Source organism: Pogona vitticeps, chromosome 5 (assembly GCF_051106095.1).
Source record: "Pogona vitticeps strain Pit_001003342236 chromosome 5, PviZW2.1, whole genome shotgun sequence".
In the NCBI taxonomy this organism is placed as follows: Eukaryota; Metazoa; Chordata; class Lepidosauria; order Squamata; family Agamidae; genus Pogona; species Pogona vitticeps.
Window position 1 is genome coordinate 56,300,514 of NC_135787.1, and position 26,095 is coordinate 56,326,608.

At 39.6% G+C, this 26,095-nt stretch overlaps 1 protein-coding gene across 4 annotated transcripts in view; it reads right to left on the minus strand.

The window, feature by feature from the left end:
• Nucleotides 1-26,095, minus strand: part of GPM6A (glycoprotein M6A) — a 241,131-nt gene that overhangs the window by 27,221 nt on the left and 187,815 nt on the right. For all 4 annotated transcript variants that reach the window (XM_020803288.3, XM_073001440.2, XM_020803280.3 and 1 more), the window contains 2 exons: nucleotides 15,159-15,351; nucleotides 4,046-4,202 (listed from right to left, as the gene is read on the minus strand). In XM_020803288.3, the coding sequence (XP_020658947.1) occupies nucleotides 4,046-4,202; nucleotides 15,159-15,351 (350 nt within the window). The remainder of the gene's footprint in view (nucleotides 1-4,045; nucleotides 4,203-15,158; nucleotides 15,352-26,095) is intronic.

Genomic DNA, 26,095 nt, shown 5'->3' on the forward strand with positions numbered 1-26,095 from the left:
AATCAGTCTCTGTTTTGTCTTTCCCCTCCCTGACCTCCAGTTCAGACTCATTTAATGTTTTCCTCCCATCATTTCAGTCTGGCATCTCAAACCTTGCCAGTGCATTTGACTGATGTCCTAGACCACAAATCAAACACTGATTTCGTAGTCTTCCCCCCCCCCACACACCTTCCTCAGCTTTAAGCACATTATCTGTATTTTACCCATAACAATGTCCATTTTACCCAGGAACCAATAGGGTTTTTTAGCCCTTCTTGATGAATCAGAGGAGAGGTGAGTAGCCTATTCTATTTTGTCCCATATTTTAACATTTTTGCTCCTTCCAGACATTAGATTTACGGAAATAGCCAACAAAGGACATGGAAGTACATGTCAAGTGTCATCAACAACAATGGAAGCAAGTGTGAAGCTGGTGGTGCCACATACAAGTACAGTGCCAAAACGCTGAAGAACTTTAGCAATATACAGTTAATAGTTAAGATGTGAGTCCCAATAAATTCCACGATCTTCTGTCGCTAGTCTACAGAAAAGGAAGTGAAACAACATGCTGTTGGAACACCTGGTTGTTTCTCCCAGGTAGGTGTTCTGAGAAACACATGTACACTAATAATAACTAGTCAATAGATGTAGTTCAATAGAAGTATTAAATTTTGTGAAGTAAACAACAGATCCAAGACTTTCCTTTAAAAGGAAGATCATTCAATACTTCTAATTTTTATACTGACACCGACACACAAATCCCTATCAGATGAGATCACTTTTCCAACATTACACCTATTAATCAATAAGTCTTCTGGTTGATTTTGCACACATTGGTTGCATAACATTTCCAACAATTCTGCCACTTCTGTTTTGCAGCTGCCAAGAAAAAGTAGAGAATATGAACAGCTTTTAAACATTTCAATTATAGTTTTGTGGATGTATACAGAATAGGATCACATGTACTGAGGCTGAACAATTTTTACTATGAATGTATCTCCAGACATATCAACAATGGAAACTGAAATAATCTTTTATATATCCACCATACATTTCCTTAGACGGTCCCAGTTTGTGTTATTAATTTGTGCTATTGATAGAATAATGCCATTACTGAGTAACCACACACCTCAGAAAGTATGTGGAGCTGTAAAAATACAGAAAGGAGCTACCAAAATGATCAGGGCAGTGGAGGAACACAGGTTTATTATGTTTACGGCTTTTTTGTTTATGGAGGAACAGGCATAACTAAGGGTTATAAAATCATGAATTTCTTCCTCTCCACAAGAATCTGGAATCATTCACTGAACATACATGGTGGGACAATCAGGACAGATACAGAGAAGAATTGCTTTATACCACACATAGTTAAACTGTGGAACTTGCTGCCACAGGTTATATAAATATATATAAAAACTCCAGTACTGGTCATAGTTACTAAAACGGGAGAGTGTTATACTATCATTTTCTTATTTGTTAGCCTCCCACAGGTTTGGCTACTTTGAGAAAACAGTGCTGGACTGGTCCTTTGGTCACATCTAGCATGGCCCTCCTTACAAGAATATCTGAAGAAAATAATTGCTGATTATTTTGGCCAACACAACAATACATGGTCTAAAAAAAGGAGGAAGCAAAGAATTCATAGAAATCAAAGTTAGGGATCTTTGGGGGGAATGGGGAAGTTTTAGAATGAATGGGCACACTTGGTTCATGTGAGACTAATGACACAGACCCTAGAAAAAGAAGCTCATTACTTGTTGCACTTGAAAGGACCACAAAACTGCAGAACAAAAAGAGTGGTTTCAACTGCAATTCATCAAAATGTTAGGTAATAGCCCATTAAACACTAAGAAAAATATGCTAAAAGATATCAGTTAGTCACATGCCTCAAAGGAAGATGTATGCGGCTGACAGGGGGTGCTACAGGCAGAGGTTGAAATCTCATTAATGATTAAAATTTTCTGCAAACGTATGTGCACAATGTAATAAATAACAGAGCAGTACAGGCCAAACAATTAAATGGAGAACTAGGATGACACAAAGAGACTGTGACTGTAAAATCATCGTCATCCTCATCATCATCACATGAGAACGGCCATATAACAGCAATCTAAAGAATTTAAGCAATGCTAACAAACAACGAGGATCTTGACTTCTTTGAAAATTTAATAACACATGAACTAGCTATTTGTTTTGCAGAGTCCATTTTTGATAATTCAGATAACATACATAATTTCCAGTTCTTGAAACATGCAGATACAAATGTCTGTATGACTAATTATTGACCAATATTCACTCAGTGACTAAAATCCTGTTGGCATAAAATTAAACAACGCAAGCCAGTTGATGTCATCATCCAGCAAAGTAAATATTTAATTCAAATTAATGGAAAACTCCCTATTTCTCCTTTCCAAAGCTCTGTTTTTCCCTGGGGAATCATTTGAGTGCCTCAGGATGGGGGAGGGAGGGAGATTTTAACAGCCAAAAGTCACCACCAGATCTCTGTCAGTGGCCCTGATCCTAGTGTGTCATAAGTTCAGCTGAAGAAGATCTGGAATCAGAGGGGTTAATTACAGCTGGGCAATTAGTATCACAGACAGCTGAATCACCGCAAGATTCTCCTCCCCCACTAGCCAGAGTGAGAGATAAGCTTCGGCAGAGACTCACAACACGGAGGTCTAAGGCTCGCATGAACATTTCTCACAGGAACATCAGGTCGACCAGCCCTGAGTTTTAACAGGATGGAATGTTTCTGCTATATAATTTGTATCCAGAGGCTTGGAAGCAATAAGTCAGTCCTCTGGCTTGTGTCCACACTCCTACTTATCTTGAACATTGCTCTCTTGACCCTTGGCTTTTGGACTCTGACTGCTGACTATGGTTTGTGTTTTGGTTTTGACAATTTGGCGTCTGTTTTGTATCTCCTGGACTTCTGACCTTGGACTGGCTTATTGGACTTTTGCCTGCTGAATCCCCTAGGAATGTGATATAATGGTGATCTGGAGGGATTACTAGCTATTGAAGTCTCCCCCACCCCGCCTTAAAACTTCCAAAGGCCTCCCCTGGGGTGAAAAGGAGTCCTAAGGAGCCTTGGAACTTGTCAAGTAGGGATATAAAACTTTTAATTATTTCTTTAAATTATTTATTTAATTATTTATGGGACTACATACAGACTTTTCTTACCAAGTCTGAATGACAGACTTTTCTTACCAAGTTATTTTTTTTTTTACCAACTGTAATGAAATATACTTTCCATCTGGCACACTATTATACTGTGATGCAGGAGTACGTAATGTGAGTATTATACATAGCTTAGAAGAAATTAATAACTGCCACTTTATCTCATATTTTTATAGGAATACCAGAAACTACTTTATAGTGAGGCAATCCATCTAGCACAACTGGAGACTTAACTGCAAACAGAGGATCTTGTGGGGCCTATTTGGGGCTTCTTTTTTCTGCACATTTCAGTAACCAACTCAGATGTGCACTGAACATTGCAAGAAGAATTAACAAGTACTTGAATGGCTGCTGCCTGCAACTGCTGGGCAGGCTGTGCATCTCGCTCATGAGACATCCCTATCTAAGATGACAGCTACATTTTCAAAAAACTAGATTTCTTGGAATATGCAGAGGAAATCTGACAGAAATGGGAATGTGAAAAAGGATGTAATGTCATCATCTAATTTTAACACTACACCCATTTACACCTCTGGCCAGCTAAAATGGGCTGCAACATAATCATATAACTATCCTGTTTCCACAAAATTGTGTACTTTTGAGATACAAACAAAATCTTTGTTTTTAAACAATCAGCAAGAATCTGTTCTCTGTCAATGGGCTATTAATCATCTTCCACTTGCCCAAAGATGTTGAAATTCCTTCCAATGAATCAGAACACTGCACTTGAGATTTGTGTAAAACCTTAAACCTAAGAAAGCAGCGTAATCTGTTTCACATACAGATTCAGAGATACACAGGCGTGTCTAACTTGGTATGAATTAATTAAAGCACTTTAACCCAGTGGAAATTGGTATGGGTAATCAAGGCTGTCATATTAACATACCCAGGCGCTGACACATCTGCCGCAGGTGGTGATTTTGAAATCCCCATAGAGATCCTTGATGGCACCAGTTGTAAAAAATCCTTCCACCATCAGCAAAATGCCATAGACAAAGAAGGCAGCTGCTACTCCATAGATCACATATTTGAAGATGTCAATCCTGTGATTAAAAAGTATCCATGTTAGTCAAGTTTTAATGGTGACTCTGAACTACCAGACAGACTTGTCACCAGATGGGACATACTGTATTTGATTGATAAAACCATAACAACAATGCCTGGGCTTATTCACAGAGTTTGACATGAATCAAAGCCCCAGGGAAATACTTACATAAGAAATTCAGTCTCTTTTCACTGAAAATTAAGCATGTTTTTGCTTAGGAACACAATGCAATAGTGTAAAAAGTATGCTGATATTCAAAGTGTGTGAAATACAGCATCATTCCAGCAATAATATTTAACCAAAACCACATGCTACCATTTCAGTTACACACACACACACACACACACACACACACACACACACACACACACACACACACACACACACACACACACACACACACACACACACACACACACACACACACACACACACACACACACACAACCCCCAAAATATCTTCAGCCAGAAGTTAGACTCTAAAGGACAGTCTTCCAATATATTCAGTCAGCTGAATGCAACAGTGTAATATCAGTGATAAATACTTAGGGGTTCTTCTGTTCATCTGGGCATCAATGCAGATATGATTATCAATAGGAAGGATGATGGTGGTGGTGATTCCCCCTCTCCTTTGCATCATTCTGTGCCACCACCCATACTGTTCCATAAGGTCCCTCAACTCTCCAGAGAATGGGGGATGAGAAACTTGGAGAACTTTAGGGGAAGAGGACTTGGCCAATGTTTTAAGACTTCTTCCATTAATGAGTGCCATCAGCAAACTTTGCAAAAGTGCAGCTCCACTCAAATAATGTTTGGATCCAACCCAGTGTTCATAACAATGCCCACTGTGTATTCCAGCCTCCAGAGAGAGCAACGGTCTAATAAAAAAATGGACATCTGTTTAGGGCTCAATGGACACATCTCAAATGATGATGGGTAAGGACAGAGTGTGTTGCTGTTTGGTTTGAAGGGCAAGATGGTACCGACTACCTTCAATCCATCTTGCAGAAGCTGATCAGAGTAGCAGTTAACTCTGACTACAATGATGTTAAAGCTCTTTTTTTAATATTTATTTTTTAACAACTAAGCATGGGGCAGGGAATACAAAAGGTAAAAGGAAGTGGGGGGAAAGGGAAAGGGATAGAAGAACACAAAATATGCAATCATCCAATCTATCCGTATTTCAATAACAAATCAACTTTCTGCTTTTATTTCCTATTTGATTACCCTCTACCTATCAACTTACAGTTACAGTGGACCCTCGACTAACGAAGGTCCCAACTTACGGAAATTTCGAGGTACAAAAAGCTCCGTCCGCAAAATTTTAGTTTGACTTGCGGCCGGAGCTTCAACCTACATAAGGTGGGGAAAGAGCGGGAAATTTGAAGCAGCCCCCACTGCCCTCTTGTCTCCTGTCCCCGGTGCCTTCTGCCTCCTGTGGACAGGAGGCAGAGGGCAGCGGGGGCAGGTTTCTAAGCCCCAAAAGCTGAAAGCTGACAGTGGGCGCAGATCGGCTTTCTGCTTCCAGGCTTCCAAGGCTGCAAGCCGAAAGCCACTCTGTGTAGGCTGTCAGCTTTTGGCTTTCGGGGCTTAGAAAGCTGGACCCACTGGCCTCTTGTCTCCTGTCCCTGGGGACAGAAGGCAGAGGACAGTGGGGAGAGAAGACACAGGGCAGCGGGTGCAGCTTTGGAAGCCTGGGATTTTTTTTCCTTTGGCTGGAACTGATTAAATGGTTTTCACTCCATTCCTATGGGAAATGGACCCTTGACCTACAGAGTTTTCAACCTGCTACCACAGTTCCAATACGGATTAATTCTGTAAGTCGAGGGACCACTGTATACTTTAGTTTAAATCTAAGTTACTCCAACACTATCAGGGAACCGAAGCCATTTGTAAAATAAATCCCATTGTTCAATTTCCTTTTGATTTGGACAGTCATTCAGCACATCTGAAAGAGTATCCATTTCTGTCACTTCCCATATTTTCTCAGTAAGCTCCTCTTGTTTCCATAGCTCTGCTTTCTTCCAATTTTTGGAAGAGAAGGATGAATCCAGGACAGCAGTCCAATTTTTAACATAACATTATCTGACTGTAGTAGCTAAATAGCTCACTGGGTAACTCTTTATCCCATCTATGTTACGTGGTATTGTACTCAATAAAAGCATTTCTGGAGTTAGTACAGCTTCATTTAACTGTTGTTTAACATCTGATAACTTCTCTTTCATCAGATCTTCTATCTGGCTAAGACGTTCATTTACTTGCTGAAATCCTGCTGTTATTATATTTTGCATGGTAGCCTGCCATTCTTTGTCTGATTTTTTTTTTTTTTGCCATTATTCCCTAATTTTGAGATTGGGCAGAAAAAGTCCCCAACATTTGATATTTTAATTTTTAGGAGGCCATTTCACTCTTTCCAATGAGTAGGGTCTGTATAAATAATACTATATCCTTCACCAAAGTGACCAACCCTCAAATATCTTTCCAAAGTTTCCACTATTTTATCAACAAACCAATCCCACAATCATAAACCTCCCCTAAGTTCTTCCTTCCATCCTTACACAGATATTATAATATATAAATCAACTATTAGCCCAACAATTTAAAATACCACCGTGGCAAAAATATCCCTTTTTCTCCAGAAACCTAACAAAAAGAGTCCCACACAGTCCAGCCAAAGAGAATCCAGACTAGACAGCAGTCACAGGGGGTCAGCCTCACAGCTCTCTGCCAAGATGGCTTCCGCATCCGATCTGTGCTCGGGTGAATTTTCAGAGGGGAAAAATACTGGGTTGCTGTACCACCTTGTAAGACAGGGGTTACAATCTTTCATCCTATTCAACCACTGAAGAGGAGCGTGATCAAGGTAAACGGTGCTTCCAAGAGGTAAAACCAAAGAGTCTGTATTGCCCACTTAGCTGCCAGCACCTCTTTTTCTATAGTGGAATGCTGCTGCTCTCTCGGGAATAACTTTTTACTCAAATACATCATGGGGTATTCTATTCCTTCCCACTCTTGAGCTAATACAGCTCCCAATCCATGCTCTGATGTGTATGTCTGTACTATGAAGGGTCTCTCGAAATCAGGTGCGTACCTGCTGGGCAATTCATTCAATATAGCTTTTAATCTCTCAAATGCTTGTTGTTCTTGAGAACCGCACTGTACCCATGGTGCCCTTTTCCTAGTCAAACCCATCAAAGGTGCTGCAATCTCTGTGAAATGGGGCACAAATTGCCTATAGTATCCAGCCAAACCTAAAAATTGCTGCACATCTGTCTAACTTTGCAGTACCTTCCAATCTGTGATCTTCTCTACCTTCTCAGGTACAGGCTGTATTTTTCCTTTATCAATTTGATACCCTAAGAATGTTACCCCCTTTCTAGTGACCCTACATTTTCTGGGGTTCACCTTAAGGCCTGCTTTCCTCAACTCTTTCCAAACTGCTTCAAGGTGGGTCAAATGTTCCTCCCAACTCCTACTATATCAAGATGTCATCAGTGTAAGCACCGGCAAATTGCTGGACCGGTTCTAATACTTGATCCATTAATCTCTGGAATGTAGCTGCTATGCCATGTAACCCAAATGGCATGTGGGAGAAATGGAACAGCCCCTTTGTGGTCACAAAGGCTGTCTTCTCCTTATTTTCCTTCTTAAAAGGAATTTGCCAATAACCTTTCGTGAGGTCCAGTAATGTCAGAAATTTGGCCTGGCTTAGTCATTCTAATAAATGATCTACCTTGGGCATGGGATAGGCATCAAACATGAATACCCCATTCAGTTTGCAAAAATCTATACATAACCATACCTTCTGATCAGCCTTGGGCACTAGCACAGGATAGCTTCTCCACGGACTTCTAGAAGGCTCTATTACTCCCATTTCCAACATTTTCTCCACCTCCATATTAATGGTTTCTTTCAAGTGATAAGGCCAACTTCGTCCTCCAGATCTAGCCACTACATTTGGCTTAGTGTTTATCTGATGCTCAATTAACGTCGTATAGCCTGGTCTATCTGAAAACATCTTGATATCTCGCTTCTAATACTCTAACTATCTGTTCTTCTGTTAAGCGTTCTCCCAACACTATGTCAGACGTCCCTTCAGAATAGATTAAAGCTTCCGGCCCTAGATCTTCCTCTTCTGTCTCCCCCCCATAGGGCCTCTTGTGGGGAAATCCCCACAGCCTCTCTTTCTTGCCATTCCTTTAACAAATTTATGTGGAAAATCCCCTTCTGTTTTTCCTTATCAGGCATTTTTACTTCATAATCTGCTTCTCCTATTTTTTTTTTTATAACCTTGTAAGGATCCTGCCGTTGTGCAAACAGTTTTGCGTTTTCAGCTGGCAGCAAAAGAAGGACCTTTTGTCCTGGCTGAAACTGTATAGGCCTAACATTCTGGTCATACCTCCTCTTTTGTCCCTGCTGCACAGCTGTCAAGTTTGTCTTGGCCAATTGTGCCACCTTATTCAGGTGTACTCTCATTTCCACCACATGTTTCACCACTGTCTGAGCCTTGTCCTTACCACTCTCCCATTTTTCCTTTACCAAGTCAAGTACTCCTCTAGGATTCCACCCATACATCATTTTGAATGGGGAAAACCCCGTAGATGCCTGACGGACCTCCCGTACTGTAAACATAAGGGGTGCTACCAGCAAATGCCACCTTTTGGGTTTGTCTATAACTAATTTCCTCAGCATTCCTTTCAGAGCCTTTTTGAACCTCTCGACTAGTCCATTGGTCTGAGGATGGTAAACTGCTGTACGTACAGACCAAACCTCCAACAACTTCCACATCTCTTTCAAGGTTTGACTCATGAAATCTGTGCCCTGATCAGTCAACACCTCCCATGGAAATCCTAGCCTCATGAAAATGTGCATCAGTTCCTTAGCTATTGCTGTTGACGTGGATGACCACAGGGGAATAGCCTCCAGATATCTTGTGGCATAGTCTATCAACACTAAGATGAGAGTTTGGCCCCCAGTGGACCTCAGCAGGGGTCCTACTCTGTCAAAGGGATGGTCCACTAGGGGCATAGGAATAAGTGGGGCTCCTGGCCTTGGTTTCCTCTGAGTGATCTGGCACTGCTTACACGTATTGCAATAATATTCTATCTCTTTTGCCATACCTGGCCACCAAAACCTCTGTAATAGCCTTGCTCTCATTTTCTCTACAGCCAAGTGTCCAGCTATAGGGATATCATGAGCCAACCACAGTATCTCACTTCGCCACTTAGATGGCACTACTAATTGTTTGTTATCCTCTCGGTCCACATGGTACAAAAGTCCCTCCACCATTTCTAACCCTACTTTTCCAGTTTTAACACTCCCTACCTCTCCTGCTTCTTGCAGAACTTCTTGCAACGTTGCATAATCTTGTTGCCACATTCTGGTTTGTTCTCTCGATGTCTCCTGCAGAAAATCAGTTTCAATTTCTTTCTCAGTCTCTCCCCCCTTTAACCCTTCTTTGAGCAATAAGAACTTATGGGCACCCGCCCAATCTCATCCCAACAACATCTCTCTGGACAACTCCGGTACAATTCCCACTTTAAGTCGTCGTCTTTCTGCCCCAATGCACACCTCTGCCCACAAAGTTTTATAAGTCTTAGAGTCTCTGTGAATACACTGTATTGAAAACTCATCCCCCAGAGTCGCTCCCCAAGTCTCACACCAAGGTTGTCTCACAACCTGTGTCCACAAGCACTTTTTTCTTCTCTCCATTTACCCAAATTTACACCTTCCATCCATCTCTTTCAGACCCCATACTTGCACAGCCTCACACCCCATGCCTACCCAAGAGCAATCCATGCCAGGGCAATCACGTTTCACGTGTCTGGGACGCTTGCAGTCATAGCAAATGGGCATCTGTCCTTGCCTGGCTTGAGCCCCATGCCACTTTCGAACAATCAGTGGCTGAACATGATGGGGCACACTGTCTTGAGCCTCATCTGCTCAAAGGGGCGCCCTTTGTTAAGGTCAGATGAGCGAAAAAGCTCCTTATGGGGCAGCTCCATTGCATCCCGTCACCATCTTCTCCCATGGTTGCGCCTTTTCCTATGTCGTGAAGTTATCTCGAGCGCCCTCTCCAGCTAAGCAAAAATCCTCTATTAACCAAGCCACATCCTCCAACTTCATCGGGTGATTCCTCTGCACCCAGTTCTTTAGACTACTCCCGAGGGTCGTGATTAATTGCTCTATTACCAATATTTCCAAAATCTCTTCCTTTGTTTTTTCATTGGGTTTCAGCCACCTTACTAAATTCGCTCTCATCCTCTGCATCAACATCTAGGGTGCACTCCTGCCTTTAATCGTAGTTCCCAAAATCTCTTCTGATATGCTTCCTCTGTCAAATTCAACATTTTCAAAATAGCCATTGTTACTGTTTCATATTGAGATGCTTCTACGATGGACGATGTGTCCACCACCTCTTGAAGCACTCCCATTAGACAAGGCATCAAAATTAATGTCCACTGTTCCTTTGGCCACCCGGCTGCAGTCGCCACCCTCTCAAAGGTATGCAAATACTCCTCAGGATCATCTGCGGACCCCATCTTCTGCATCCTTATTGGGGCTGGCCCTGCGACCCAGGGGTTCCTACCTCCATCTGAACCTCTATTCATTTTTCCCTCCTCGTCTCTACTCTCCAGCCACTGCCTGGTCAATAAAGTTTGTTGTTCTGTCAGATTCTCAATCAACTTCTCTTGCCTCTCAATCATCTGCTACAATTTCAAAATGTCCCAGTTTCCTGCAGTAGACGTCGCCCCACGTTGGGCGACACTGTGACTGGGTTCAACTACAAATTTTGGCGACTCCTTATTTTGCGTGGGAAATATCACAGGAGACGTTTTCTTTACTTTAACAACTTCTTTATTGATTACATGCTGTTCTATTCCGTTCATAATTGGATCAAATAAACTTAACTCCGGCAACATGCCATAACTGTCTAATACAAATTCTCGTCCCAAATCAGCTGAACTCACAGGGGTGCTGGGCCAAACTTCTCAGCAACGGTGGGCTTCCAAAGAGGTGCGCTCCTCACGGTGCAAATGGTGCTGCAGCATGGATGTTGAGACCAGTCCCCCTCGGGTGGAGGAGTGTTGTACCAGGAATCTGGGCGGATCACCTGACGTCCTCTACCCTTGTTCTTAGGGAAGACTATCACTGACCATTCTAACGTCTCTTGTCGCATCTCTCCCACTTACTTTGAGATGGGATTGGTAACAGCCCTCCTAACATTAGGTTAGGGAAATCACGCAGTAACTCTTGGGTCTTCACCCTCTCATTCTCTCTCAGTCTCTCCAGCTCTCTCTTGCGTTTCCACAACTCTAGTTCTACTTCAAACCGCCATTCTCCTTGGTTACTTATACCCTCTTCCCAGACTGACAGCTCCTGCTCCTCCCCTTTCTTGTCCCCGCGCTCCTCCACTAGGCTTACTTCAAATTTCCCGCCTTGCTCCATTTTCCCTTCTTCTAAAGGTAAGTTCTCCCTCTGGTCCTCCTGCTCTTTCACGCTCTCGGATTTTCCCCCACCCTCCTTTCCTTCCTCCTCTTGGGATGGCACACTCTCCTCTGGACCTCCCTTACAGTTATATACAATGCTAAAGCTGTATAGTTCTGTAGTGACTATTTTTGACCTCAACGGCTGTCTTACTTTTGCTCTTTCCTCTTTCACTTTCCTCAGGAGTTGTTTCAAGTCATTGTTACTTCCTGCCAGTAATGTGGTATCATTTGCTTATTTTAAATACCTGATTTTCCCCCCAGCAATTTTCATTCCTCCTTTATCTTAATATCCTTAATATGGAAAGTTTTGTCCAGCTTTCCATATTATATGCTCTATATACAGACTGAACAAACAGGGAGATAAAAAAAAGGTTGTCGGGGGAAACTACTCTGTTTGCCTATTTTCTGTCCCAAAACTTGTCCACAATACAGGTTACACATCAGGACAATCATGTATTGGGGCACACACATTTATTTGAGAACAATCCACAGTTTCTTATGATTCACACCAAAATATTGTATGTGCCACAGCTATGATATATCTTGCAGACAGAGTTAAGTCTTCAAATTTTATTCAGATAAATCTAATGAAAAATATCAAAACCATAAGCACAATTAAATACAATCTAGCAGTATGATCTCCTTACACAGTTAGCACTGTGGTCTTCCTAAAGCCCAGAGAAGTGATGGTGAAGACTATCATAAATTATACAGAATGGGATACTGCAGTCAATTCAAATAAATAAGAAAAACTATTCCAGCATTTGAACTTGCCCTAACTGCAAATGCAGGGAGGTTTTCAGGGTGGGTGGGTATCCATCCATGTGTGCGGGGGGTGTGCATGGGACATGCGTGCATGTGTGCCTGCAGGGGGTGGGCATAGCTCTCAAAAATATTGAAAATATCCAGTGTGGCCCTCATAGTCAAAAGTTTGGAGACCCCTGCTCTATTGGATAGGCATGGCTAAGAAGTGGTGACCATCCCAAAGCCATACTTCATGAATGAGTGTGGATTTAAACTCAGATCTCACTGATCCTCACTCCTTATTTTACAGCAGCACCAAAAACAAAACAAACAAACAAACAAAAAGCCCTGAGGGAAGGAGACACACAGTTCCCTCAAATCATGGGAAATTAACTGTATTTTAAGAACAAGAAAATTAATGGAAAAACATTCTTCATTTATCACTCAATTCATAATATATTAACTACATATCCCAGGTGATAGATATTTCATGTACAGCTCTAACACAGGAAACGTGGATAATCTGTAATATGCTTAAAGCATTGATTTACCATGATTCTGCTGCTATGCAATGGTTATCAAGATGCTCATTAAGACGGAGTCTAGAGAAATGGATTAGTTGTCATTCAATATTAAACACAGCCTTAGGTGTGAAATCAGATCCACACTAAGTGCAAATCTAAAAATATGACTCCATTTAACAACATTGTGTTAAATAATAAATACCGATTTATACTTTTATGCATTAAAATTTATACATTAATCAATACTGTGAATCTGCTCTTTCTCCACTTCTATTGAATTGGTACTGTTACTTCTAGATAGCAAAGTCAAGACAATCTGCCTTTGCCAGGGAGATTTTCTTGGAAAAATCCGACTACAAAGTGGGGATGTTTTCCTTGGCTCATAAAGGCTGTGTTTCACCTCCAACTTGCACATACAACTTGCACATACCAAATAGTGCACATATCATTAGATCTGTTAAAAATTACTAAAGCAAAACAACTTAAAAATCAAAAGGATAAAATACTAACAAAAGTTAATTAATACAATGCAAAGAAGACAGAGAGATAGAAGCAACGTATTCAATCCCAGAAGAGAGACTGGAAAACTTATTTTTCAGGAATAATCAGGGATTCTGGCAGTTGAAGTCAAAAGAGTAACCTTTTCAAGCTATCCTTTCGTTAAGTGCTGCCACTTCCAACTTATGAGGCAAAAGCAGAAAATTAAAGAAGACAAAAATGTTGTTACACCTTAGACTGTTATATTTTAAGGTGAGCTTTCAAGGACACATCTACTTCCTTTGATACAGAAGTGGGACTACATGGCAAATAGTTATACATTGATATATGGCCCCAAAACAAATACTGAATTTGGGCACAAGTTGTTGAGCTGGCAATGACCTTTAAGACCCCTGTTGAAATTCAGCTTCCGGCCTAGGAAGCATTGTTCTATAAACAATGACAATTATTGGTGGCTAAATTAATCCCACAAGCAGAAACAACATGGTAACAAGTATTTCTAATCATTAATGAAGCTTGTGTGATGGCATTGGCCGGTTAGAACAAAAATATAGCTGAGAATATAGCAGATACAACACAATATCTTACATTAGATAATGGCCTAAGAAGCCAAGCCACTGGATCTCAGAAAACAAGCCAAGTTATTATGGGCAGCGATGGGGGTATTTGTATACAAATATCCCTGCATAAGTGGCAATAATGAGAGTCCAGACCCATGGGGCTGGATGGTCCATGCACCGATCCGCCATTGCCATGGGCTCCACGATCCTTCCAATGACTCCAGAGCTCACAATCGGCTCGCCACCCCTGGGAGGAGGTGGGGCAACAAGCCTACCGGCCAGGTCAAAGAGTGGCTCACCGAATGCGAGCTGGAGTCATTAAAAGGATCGCAGAGTCCGCAGCAGTGGCAGATCAGTGAGTGGACCATCCAGCCCCATGAGGTTGGATCCTCGTTATTGCCACCTGTGCATCAATATTCAAATACGAATACTAATAGCCACCTCTCAAATTATGGGTCAAAGCCCTCATTTTCTAGGAGAACGGCCAAAGACACTTATGTGCACCCAGAATTTCAACTTAAAATTGTTATGCATGACATGCTAATCCTTGAACTCTGCTCCTTTGCTACAGTGGCATTATCTATATAAAATAATAGTTTTTAGTTGAGTGTCATCCTAAGAATTTTGCAAATATACTTCTCTAGTTATTTAACAACATAACAGACATTTAATAATGAAGTCATATTGTTATAAAATCATGTGTCTAAACACATTTGTCCATGATTCATCTAATTTAATAAGAATAATGCTAATCTGGTATAAATTTTAAAATGAAATAGAGTAAATGAGACCGTTGAGAAATATACAGCTGAAGACATGTAACAATTAGTCCAATTCAGGATGACAAACAATAAATATTTTACAGAATCCAAGATTTACTTACCTGCAGATACATAAGAAATCATTTTCTAGTACTAAAACATACATAAATTTTGCAGAATGGAAAAGTTATAATGGAAATACTTATATTTATAGAACCATTTGACATCCATCTGTTTACCAATGAATCTGGAAGAAATTCAAGTAATGCCTTCTTTTGATTTTGTGATGGAGTATTGGATAGGCCAAGGAGTACTAATGATATTTAGACTTGCAGCAGTCAAAAAGCAAGTTTTCAAAAGGTGAAATAGAGGCTTACATGGTAAATACATCAATAGTGTCCCCAGCAGTTCTTGCCATCTCAAAGTAGGTCTGAAGAATGTTGACAGTTCCCGACAGGGCTTCATGGCCACAGCCGCAGAAGAGGGCGACCCCAGCATACAGCAGGATGGTAGCAATCAGTGAGGCATAGGGAATACCCCCCAAGCACTTGATGCAGCATTCAAAACACCCTGGACAAAACGGAGAGAAATATTGTTAACAATTTCCATTTTCCGCTGCTTCAAGGTCAATCCACTCTTTTTTTTTTCTTAGACATATATATTGGTAAACGCAAGTAAGTTCTGCAGACTATTGTGAACATAGCCACAAACCAAACAGTGTTCTTAGTCTGTAAAAGGAAGATTTCAACTTCAAGGCATTTCTTTTTTCTTTTCTTTTTTCCCTGTAAGACCTGCAACTGTTATTGTATCCTTTCAATGTGGATGAGGTATAGGCAAACATAAAGCTCTTAAGCACTGTACAGATTTACAGCCTGACTCTAGTCTAGCCAGGGATAGCTGATAAGAAAGAATGATAGCATTTGGGGTCCACAATAAATAAGAAAGTAAGGATTTGTCATTATCTCTTGTAGGGCAAAGGAAGAGAAAGCCCAGTCCATGTACTGCAAGAAATTTATGGTAACCTTCCAGAAACAGTTTACAAAGGCAAAATCCCTATAATACATTCATGACCAAATAAGAGTTTTGTGGCACATAAAATTTATAAAAAAATGTATGCCGTAATAAAATATGCTGGCCATTCAGTTGCCAAAATGCAGTTGCTTTTGCTGTGACAGACCAACATGGCTAACTCTTTGGAAATGTCATTAATAATCCTTTATTGTATGTACCTTATGCCATCTTTTACCCCACTCTAGCCTGTTTATTCTCTTTCCCTCCCCATATTACTTCCTGCAACCTATCTAGTCCTCAGACCTGTTCCTCTTACAGTGGGGTCTCGACTTACGAACTTAATCTGTATTGGAAGGCAGTTCTCAAGTCGAAAAGTTCATAAGTCGAATCTTCATTTCCCATAGGAATGCATTGAAAACCATTTAATCCGTATCTGCTCTTTTCGTCCATAGAAACGAATGGGAAGCTGCTATTCCACCTTCTGCCACTAGAGGGGGATATTTTTTCTTTTTTCCTTTTAATCTAAGATGACTTAGCTTTAAAAAAAGGGAAAAAAAGAGTTCGTAACTCGAATCTAAGTTCGCAAGTCGAGTCCATATATTCCTATGAGAGCGGTTCGTAAGTCGAAACGTTCGTATGTCGAGCCGTTCGTAAGTCGAGACCCCACTGTAGTATTAGCCTTTTATAAAAACTCAGCAACCAAACTCAAGACCTGAAGTAGCTAATTTCCCTTTAACTTGTGAACCCCTATGATAACCACCTACTGGATCACACCAAGAGTAATTCCAGTGGTGGTAACTGGGCCTGATCTTCATAATTTACCCAGAGATTGCTCAATGTAGGATTCTACCTTTAACAACTCTCTATATTACTGACCCTACAAAAGCTAGTCTAGATTTTGCTTGCTCATAGTTTTGATCTTATTTCTTCAGCTATAGCTGGCTCTGTCTCACATTTAGTATTTGATTGTTTGCATTCCTGCCAACCGAGGATCTCTCTTCAAACATCCACTGGAATCTAGGAAACCATGTGATATAATTATCTTTTTACATTTTTTAGCCAGGAGTGGGGAACATGTGTCCCTCCAGATGTTTTTGGAAAGGAATAGCCAACAACCCTAGCCAACATAGCTGTTGATGAGGGATGGCAAGAACTGTAATCCAACACATGTGGAAAATGACACATCCCTCATCCTGATCTTTGTTGTTTTTACTTGGTGTGTATATCTGGTCTTCAGATAAAGATTCATGTAATAAATTTCCTGTAATTCTAGTTTTTGGACATCTTTTTCCTAAATAATAATAATAATAATAATAATAATAATAATAATAATAATAATAATAATAATAATAATAATAATAATAATAATAATAATAATAATAATAATAATAATAATAATAATAATAATAGTAGTAGTAGTAGTAGTAGTAGTAGTAGTAGTAGTTGTAGTAGTAGTTGTAGTAGTAGTAGTTGTTGTGTTATTTTGCCACTGATGCTGTTTTCATATGCTGTTGCTTGAGATACTATTATATGTAGTTCCAGAATTTGTCATTTCCTTGAAAGAAGTGAGGATCTGTAAATCTATGGGTTTTTTTAAAAAAAAACTGCATAGGTTTTTTAAAAAAATTGTTTAACTCTTGGATGGTTCAAAGTGGTTTATTTTATGTATAATATGTGCATCCCCCCCTTGCTACCAGACATAGGAGCTGCTTACACTAGGATTCTGCAATAAAAAGAACTCTTGCAGTTTTGCACAGAATAAAGCAGCTTGCCAGAAAACAAATAACCCTAGATGGTTCAGGGTATCTGGATTGCCTTTTCTTTACCTATGGATGGGTGAATACCTCAACTTCATTTTCTCCAGTATTTACAGAGTTTTGTGTGTGTGTGTGTGTGTGTGTGTGTGTGTGTGTGTGTGTGTGTGTGTGTGTGTGTGTGTGTGTGTGTGTGTGTGTGTGTGTGTGTGTGTGTGTGTGTGTAATAGTAGCTGCAAAATGACAGCTGAATGAAAAATTGTGCTAATCGTCCCAGAAATGTCTAGATATGCTATACTATAATCCACTTCTGTAATGTGAACAAGATGATTTAGAGTAGAAATGACCACATAGCAAATGCTATACTTGTATGAGAAATGCTCTATTTAACCTACGCAGTATCTTGTGATTTATATATCTCAGCACCAGGAACAATAACAAAAGTAAAACCACTCTATTCATCAGGTCTGATATAATCTCAAACCAAATTGATAGTACCAGTCCTACTGGAACCAATGATGTTAAGCATATCTAATTCTTTTTCAGATTATTATATCAGATCTCTGACAAGCAAGCAAAACTCCTCTACACTTATATTTCATCAAATTTCTCATCAAATCCATTTGTACTGGCTCTGTGACTTAAGCCCAATGGAAACTATGTCGACTTATTTCTATACTGCAGTCACAAGGAACTTGTGGTGGATTGCCAAAGCCATATCTCCTCACCACTGGTTATGCTGTCTAGGACTGATGAGAGTAACAATTTCTGATAGAAGGCAAGGCCACAAGTTCCCAACACCTGCTACTAGAAAAAGAGGAAAGAAACTGGAGACTTAATGGCCACAGTTCAGACAAGTTAAGCTCACTTGACCTACAATCTTATTCTAACCTAACTGGGAAGCTCACTTGACCTACAATCTTATTCTAACCTAACTGGGAAGAAGAAATTTAAGATGTATTCCATGAAATGCCAGAAGTTGGAATCAGAGGTGTGATCAGATAGCTGCAAAGGTACATGGCTAATCACACCAGAAAGGATCACTTTAACGGAACAGACCTTCCTTAAGGTGACTCTTGATGCAGCCTGACTCCAAAAAGTAGACGTCCTACCACTGGACTAAAAAGGTTCAGTTTGGGCATGGATTGGAATCATGCTAGAGTGCATTTTCCCATGTCTCGTGTGATCACCAGTAAAAAGATCCCAACAAACTGCCCCATAACCTGCCCAAATTGTGATCTATTTCCTCATGTGATCACACCCTTATTTCAGCAGTTAGAATTCTTTTTTAAAAGAGATTGAGTGTGCTTCTCAGACATAGAGTTCTCTAGTTCCCTGGTGTAAAGGGAGTGAAGATCAAATTAGCCTATTTGCAATAAATAATTCAACTGATTTAATCCTAGTCCTTTTCTCAGGGTATTTAGGAACTGCGGTTCATAGGAATACACTAGAGTTCTAAAGAACAAAATTCTAAATATTTCACAAAACTACAAATTACATATGATGGCAGTTAGCAGAGGCACCAAACAGATACAACTGTATAGGATAGATAGACCTTTATTTCTTTGTAGAGATTCATAGAACTACATTGCTAGCCCCATTGAAACTAGTCAGTTTAAGCACACTGAATTATTTTGGACTGAGTGTCAGATCACTCACATGCAAGCAAAATGACTCTACATTATTAAATTTTAACAACTTATGCTGAAATTCTTACATGGACCTCATTTATTCTGACCCTGACAGATATCGATTCCACATTTTCACAGGACATCTTCCATGTGTCAATTAAAAGAAAATTCTGTCTTGCCTGAAAGTCAATGAAGAGTAATACAGTGGGCAATAATGATTATTGTTTACTATTTCTAGAAGATTTTCTGAACCTTACAGATACAATGCAAACTGGAATGCATTTAGCTTGCCAAAATTTCAGTGGATTATACGTCAAGTCTGAGAAATACAATTTTATTGCACTTATGTTATAATATAATCCAGCTATTTAGAAGTCAAAAACAAAGACAGAAAAACACAGCAAAATCAAATCAAAATAACAACAAAATTAGCTCAAATACAAGTTCTCAGTCATAAAGCAGAACAGATATTTGCTTTTTAACAGTTGTTTATTTTGAAGGATAATGGGAGATAATGATCACCATCATGACAAGATGTGTGAGAAATGACATTATATCCCCTAAAGAGAAATGGAGTTTCAGTACAGTATAGTGCTTGGGTCTCCAAACCTTTGACTGTGAGGGCCTCATTGGATATTTCCAACATTTTTGAGGGCTGATGGAGCAGGAACATGCATACCTGTGGCCACACGCACCCCTCTGTCTGCACACCTGCCTACATGCACATCTGTGCACAAGCATTGGCTGAAGGAAACAGGCCTGATAAAACGGCAAGGTGGGCCGAATGTGGCTCGCTGGCCGTAGTTTGGAGACTTCTCATATAGTAGATAGAATGGCAGAATATGACTCAGTCAGGACACCTGGGTTTGAATCCTGGATTAGCTACAGAATCTCGCTACTCATTAAATATCACAATTACACTGAAAATCCGATTTGGATTGCTGTAAATTGAATGCATCTTGAAAGCACAGAACAAACAGAACAAAGAAAAATGAGAGTGAGATACTTTGGAAGGGTTTTTGTGTGTGTGTTTTTAAAAATATAACAAACTTCATGTGCAAAATCTGATCCTTAGAGTAGTTCAAAACGACCTGCTGTATTAGTTTGATATATCCTCTGCAAAACAGCATATGCCAATAAATTATTCTCTTCAAAGAGAAGGTGCCTAGACCTCCCTTTTAAAACTAAATTTATATTTGGTACTCCAACTTTGAGTCTATTGCATGTATTTGGACTATAATATTTAGAAGCTTTAACTAACAGTCTGTGCTGTTTCTCAGGGAGTTTAAGACTACAGGAGCCCCACTATGAAGACCCAACAGAGCACTCCCAGCTATAACACTTCAGCCACAGCAGTATAAAAACATTTCACCAACAGTAAAGGCTTGTTGAAAAAATAGCTCACAGCCTTGCTACATCATTATCTAAGGCAGCTGTTGAAATCATGTCAGTTACTTTCTATTGCATCCATATAACCCAAAACAATTGCCCAAAAAATAAAGGGGGAGAAAACAACCTTCTGGCTTCAGATTCCCATGAGCAAAATAATGCAATTTAGAGATACATAACCAAAATCAACCAGCTTCTATGCAAAGTGAACCTGGGTTGATTTGTATGAACCTTTACCTAAAGATCTCTGTACATCAATGATGTGCCTGCTTCATGGTCTTGGTTTGGAAGACAGAGCAGACAGAAAGTGGGATAGGATGGTTATCCCATAAACATAGTCTCATATACATGCAAGACTATTGTCATTTTCACATGCAAATGTGCAGGAATTTGACTTAAATATACTTGCTTTTCATGTGTACATGTTCCCTTCCTTTGGATTGGTAACTGCAATACTCTCCTTCCTCCTTTTATTTCATTTCTCATTTGGCTGTCAACCTCTCTTTTACAGGAATTGTTCAGAGTTATTCATAATGCCAGGTTTCTAGCAATTTGGTTAAAGGCTGAGCTCTAAGCCACTGGCAATGGTGCGTCTAAAAATATTGTAAATAAATAAATAAATAAATAAATAAATAAATAAGCTAAAACTCCTGGCTACGGAGATCCACTGTTTAACCATACATTATGGGAGAGAGTACTTCCTTTGATCTATCTCACCATTACTTTAGTGGGAAAGGGAGAGAGAAATTTCCCCCTCTCTACTTTTGTTATGCTATGCATAATTCTAGACATGTCTATAAATTAAGTGTGCATTCTCCAGTGACAAAAACTGACTTTCCACTCCCCATTTCCTGTAATCATTTCACTGGAAGTACTGTATCAGTTTCCATTGTTTACTGGTTCTACTGTACTTAAAAACTAGACATGCCCCTTCCATTTCTCAATCCGTTTGAGGCTTTCATCTGCAATGGGAACTTGTCTCTCGCTGCTTTCACTTTTGTACAGCACATCCTTTCTAATGGGCTTAAAATGGAAGTTAGTATAGCTCAGCAGGATGAGGGGAAGTTCCTATACACACATGGACACACATACAAAATCTCTTGGCACCTAATCTTACTAACTGTAGCCTTTTCCTTACATGATTTGACAGCACTATTTCTCTTCTTTTCTGTGGAATAAATCCCAGCTGAACTAGTAGACTGGCTTTGGTGAGAAGCTTTTCTGCTTCAGAGCTGAGGGGATGTAGAATATGTTTTTAATTCAAGGAGAAAAAGCATTGTTCAACTGAATGTTTCAGGCAGAGAATATAAGGTTTTAAAACAACAGTTATGTTGAGTAAAAACAACAGTCTTGTGGCACCTTTTGACTAACAAGTTTTAATTTCTGAGACATCTTGAGGATTATATTTAGCAAACTATTCCTCACCTTTCTATCTTTAAATTTCAAATGTATACACAGGATGAAAAATGTCAATGTCAACAACCACTTGACTGTGACTGGTATTATTAACAACAACAACAACAACAACAACAACAACAACAACATAATCATAATCATTATCATTATCATCATCATCATCATGTACTCTTCTCAATTCTCACTTATGGATACTTTTTTCAGGGTTTTCCAGGTAGATAATACTCAGAAGCAGTTTACCATTCCCTTCTTCTGGGCTTGCCCTGAGAATGTGCACCTTGCCTAGGACTACACAGGCTAATTCTGCTTGCAAGAGGCATAGTGTGGGATCAAACTTCCAACCTATGGCACCACAATCAGATACCTAAACTACTGAGCTATCCAGCCAGCCCAAGTATATATAAATGTCCATACTGTATATGTTTTTACTATATTTGTAACTGCAGTTTTACAAGTGGATTGAAATATAAGTCACAATCCTCTTGCTTAGTGCAGTAAACCACAATAAAGTAGGCCCATTAAATCAATAGAGAGTTGGTGAGTCAACTCATCTGGAAGTTCCACTGATTGAAATGGGCCTCCCGTAGCTGTGACTTACCTTAGCATAGTAAACTGTGGAGAGAGTAGGCACATTTGAATCAGTGGCACTTACAGATGAGTTACAGAGGAGTTGACTCACTAAATCTCTATTGATTCAGTGAGCCTAAGAAAGAGGATATGGGCCATAGTTTTCAATTTCAACCATTTGGTTTTAGGACAGATGTTTTCAATACACTGTAATACATTAATACTTGAGCTGATGTATGTAAACAAAATTATCTCAAAGAGATTACATCTAGGAATTGCTTCTCTATATAGATGTCATGAAGTGCAATACACCTCAGAATGTGATTCTCTGCCTGGTGTACAAAGACATTTATTCAACAATGTAAACATGCTCAGCTGTGTAATGGATTACTGAAGAGGACTGGCCAAAACAAAACAAAACATGAGGGACCACTTTTTGCCTTCTCCTGCCTTTATAAGCATGGATGGTTCCCTAAATGAACAATTGACCTGCATGGATAGGTCCTGAGATGAGTTTGTACGTGTTTTTACAACAGTTTTGATGTCTGGATTTGGGCAGAAAGAAATAGAAAAAAAAATTCTGAAGCTGTGCCTTGTCTGGACATGAAGCACTGTGAGATGCAAAACTTCTTTCAAGTACTGATTCCTTGCTGAAACAGGTTCTGTTTGCTGTATTCTTTCCTTGTAGATTTCTGATCCAAAATAAATGAAACCAACAGCATTGCCTCTAGAATGTTCCATCATTCATGGCAGTGGGCAGCACAACAACCGTGTGATTCACATTAATGTTATAGTTTAATACAAATGGGATTTTCTTTGATGACAGATGAAAAGGTCTTATTTGTACATTTGTTCTAAAATGTACTGTGTATCTTCAGCTGAAATTATGCATATGGCGGGCCCATATGTAACTAGTATCCTTAAAAAAATGTACCAGTCCATTCCTCCCACTCTCTTTATAAAAAGGATGAGAGTGGGTAGGTGGGAAATTATCAAACCTGTGGACTTTCTTTGCAAGAATGAAAAATCCAACACCCTTTTACATTTCATATGTGCAGCAAGCGTACAAGGTGAAAGAGTATACAAACCTTTCAGTGGTAATTTTCATTTCCATATTTACAGCAGTAACAAGATATAATATACAGTATGTGATAGTAGGTTTAATTTAAGAGCAGGATGAGTACAGGACAACTCACAAGTTATATGCACCCCCCTCTCCAGGAGCCCAAAACAGTCCCCAGTCCTCTGAACCTCTCATGCTCCTAAATAATTTAAATTATTTTATGTAACTGCTCAAAAAGTTCCTTTGTTTTCTCTAGACTAGCCATTCTCAACATTTTTTAAAAAAAAATTAATGTTTTTTTTTTTTTGCCACAGCCCTTTTAGGAGCTCTTCTCAGGTTCCAGGTCCCCCTTCAAACAAGGATACAGCATAAACGATATCTTTCAGAAATGTCTTACATTTTTCAGTCTGTGGCCCCCTTCCAATTTGCCAGGGACCCTCAGAGGGGTGCTCTGGAGCATGGGGGCATTTTCCCACCTTTGTGGGGAAGAATGCTTTTCAGGATCTTAATACTGCCCCCAAAGCAAAGTCTACTGCTTATACAGTATACCACCCATAGTGCTTAAAGCATTCTTTGGAGAGCTTACAGTTTAATTATGTAGGCTTGACATCTCCCTACTTGCCCCTCTTGGCAAGCTGGTTAATCAACTGATCTGGGAAGGATCTTCAGCTGGCTACCTGAGCTGTTGGGATCAAACTCATAAACAGAGTCTTGGCTGCAGAACTGCAGTTTAACTACAAGGGTCTTCTTTGTTTTTCTAGAGTTAGTTGTCATGTGATGTCCAGTTGCCACTGACCCATGACAATGCTATCAATAAATGACTTCCAAAATGTTGTATCATTAACTGCCCTGCTCAGCTTTTCCAAACTCCAGACTGTGGCTTCCATTATAGAGCCAATCCAGCTCATTTTTGGTTTTCCTTGTCTCTTGCTGAATTCAACCTTTCATAGCATTGTTGACTTTTCCAGAGTGTCTTGTCTTCTCATGATGAACATGATGACAGAATTAAGTTTTCTCATTTTGCCTTTAGAGAAAGTTCAGGGTTGATCTGCTTCAGCACTTACTTAATTGTCTTCCTGGTAGTCCATGGTATCCACAAAGGTCTCCTCTAGCATATAATTGTCTACCCATGTTTTCCCCTTCTGTAATTTCTAGATCTATATGTAGATTGGATAGCTTGAATAATACAAGAGTATCCTTGAATATCCAAGGATCCAAGGAGAAAGATATGGGCTTATCCAGATTCCTGCTTCTCAGCCCTCCTATAACCAGTTTGTACAATCCGGGGGACCATGAATCAAACTCTGTTCCACGCCTATAGCAGGGATTTTCCATATGTTTGTCCAAGCAAACATTCCTTGCATCCTGTGGCAAATCACTTTTAAAAGGCAAGAATGCTTCAGATTTTTTTTTCCTTAATGAAAAAGAACTCAGTTGTCCTCCTTGGTATCCAGAACTCCTGGAGTTCTTTGGATACCAGTCAACAAGGATTGTTTATTTGTTTGCTTTCTTGCTTTGGATCTGTTTTGGCTTCTATGAGAAATAAATTATGCTCATGCATTATACACTAAGGCCAGAGGAAGTCCTAAATGAGAGAAAGCTGTTTATAAAGGCATCCTAATTTAACTTTTGTTAATTTTTGAAGTATATAACATGCACAAAACACACAGAGAGTGGGGGAAAATTAATAATAATCAATATGCCTGAAAAGTAATTGAAATTCATATATTTCACTGAATTAAGAACTCTCATTTATGGGGCATTAATGGTGATGAAAATGCAGAGAAAACTGTGTTGTGATTAGTGTTTATGTGTTTTCAGTACATTAAGTTTACTGCAATTTAAATGAGACAACTGACTCACACAGCTCATAAACGTTCAAGATATGGACATTTACCAGTGCCTGAATGTAAAGTAAATTAGGTATACTGCAAACAGACCTCATAATCTAAAAACTTAGACAATAAATGAGTACAAGCCATCCATCTGTCATAGGTAGCAGAATTGTAAAGATGTCAAATGGGGAGAACACAACAGTACCTATTTTCCATCTCACAAAAATAATTATTATATTCTTGGCAGATTAACTACAATTTTTATTACTGCTAGCTTGACCATGACAATGATCTTATGAAAGTATCAATTTCATATCCATGGAATGGGTTTTCGTTTCTTCTTTTGTCCTCTAAAAATCTTTCGAAGATTTGGGAATGCTATGGGGAGGCTGTTGGCAAAAATAATGGTTCCATAAGTAAACAGTGAAGCAACTAGTGCATTTATACTACAATACTAACAGCATTTTGATATACCGTATTTTTCGCTCCATAAGACGCACCTTTCCATAAGACACATCAATTTTTTAGGAGAAGAAAACAGGAAAATATAATCTGTTTTCTTCGCTCCCTGTTTTGTGGGGGAAAAGTGTGTCTTATGGTGCAAAAAATACGGTAACTGTTCTGGCTGTGTCCTACAGAATTCTGGGT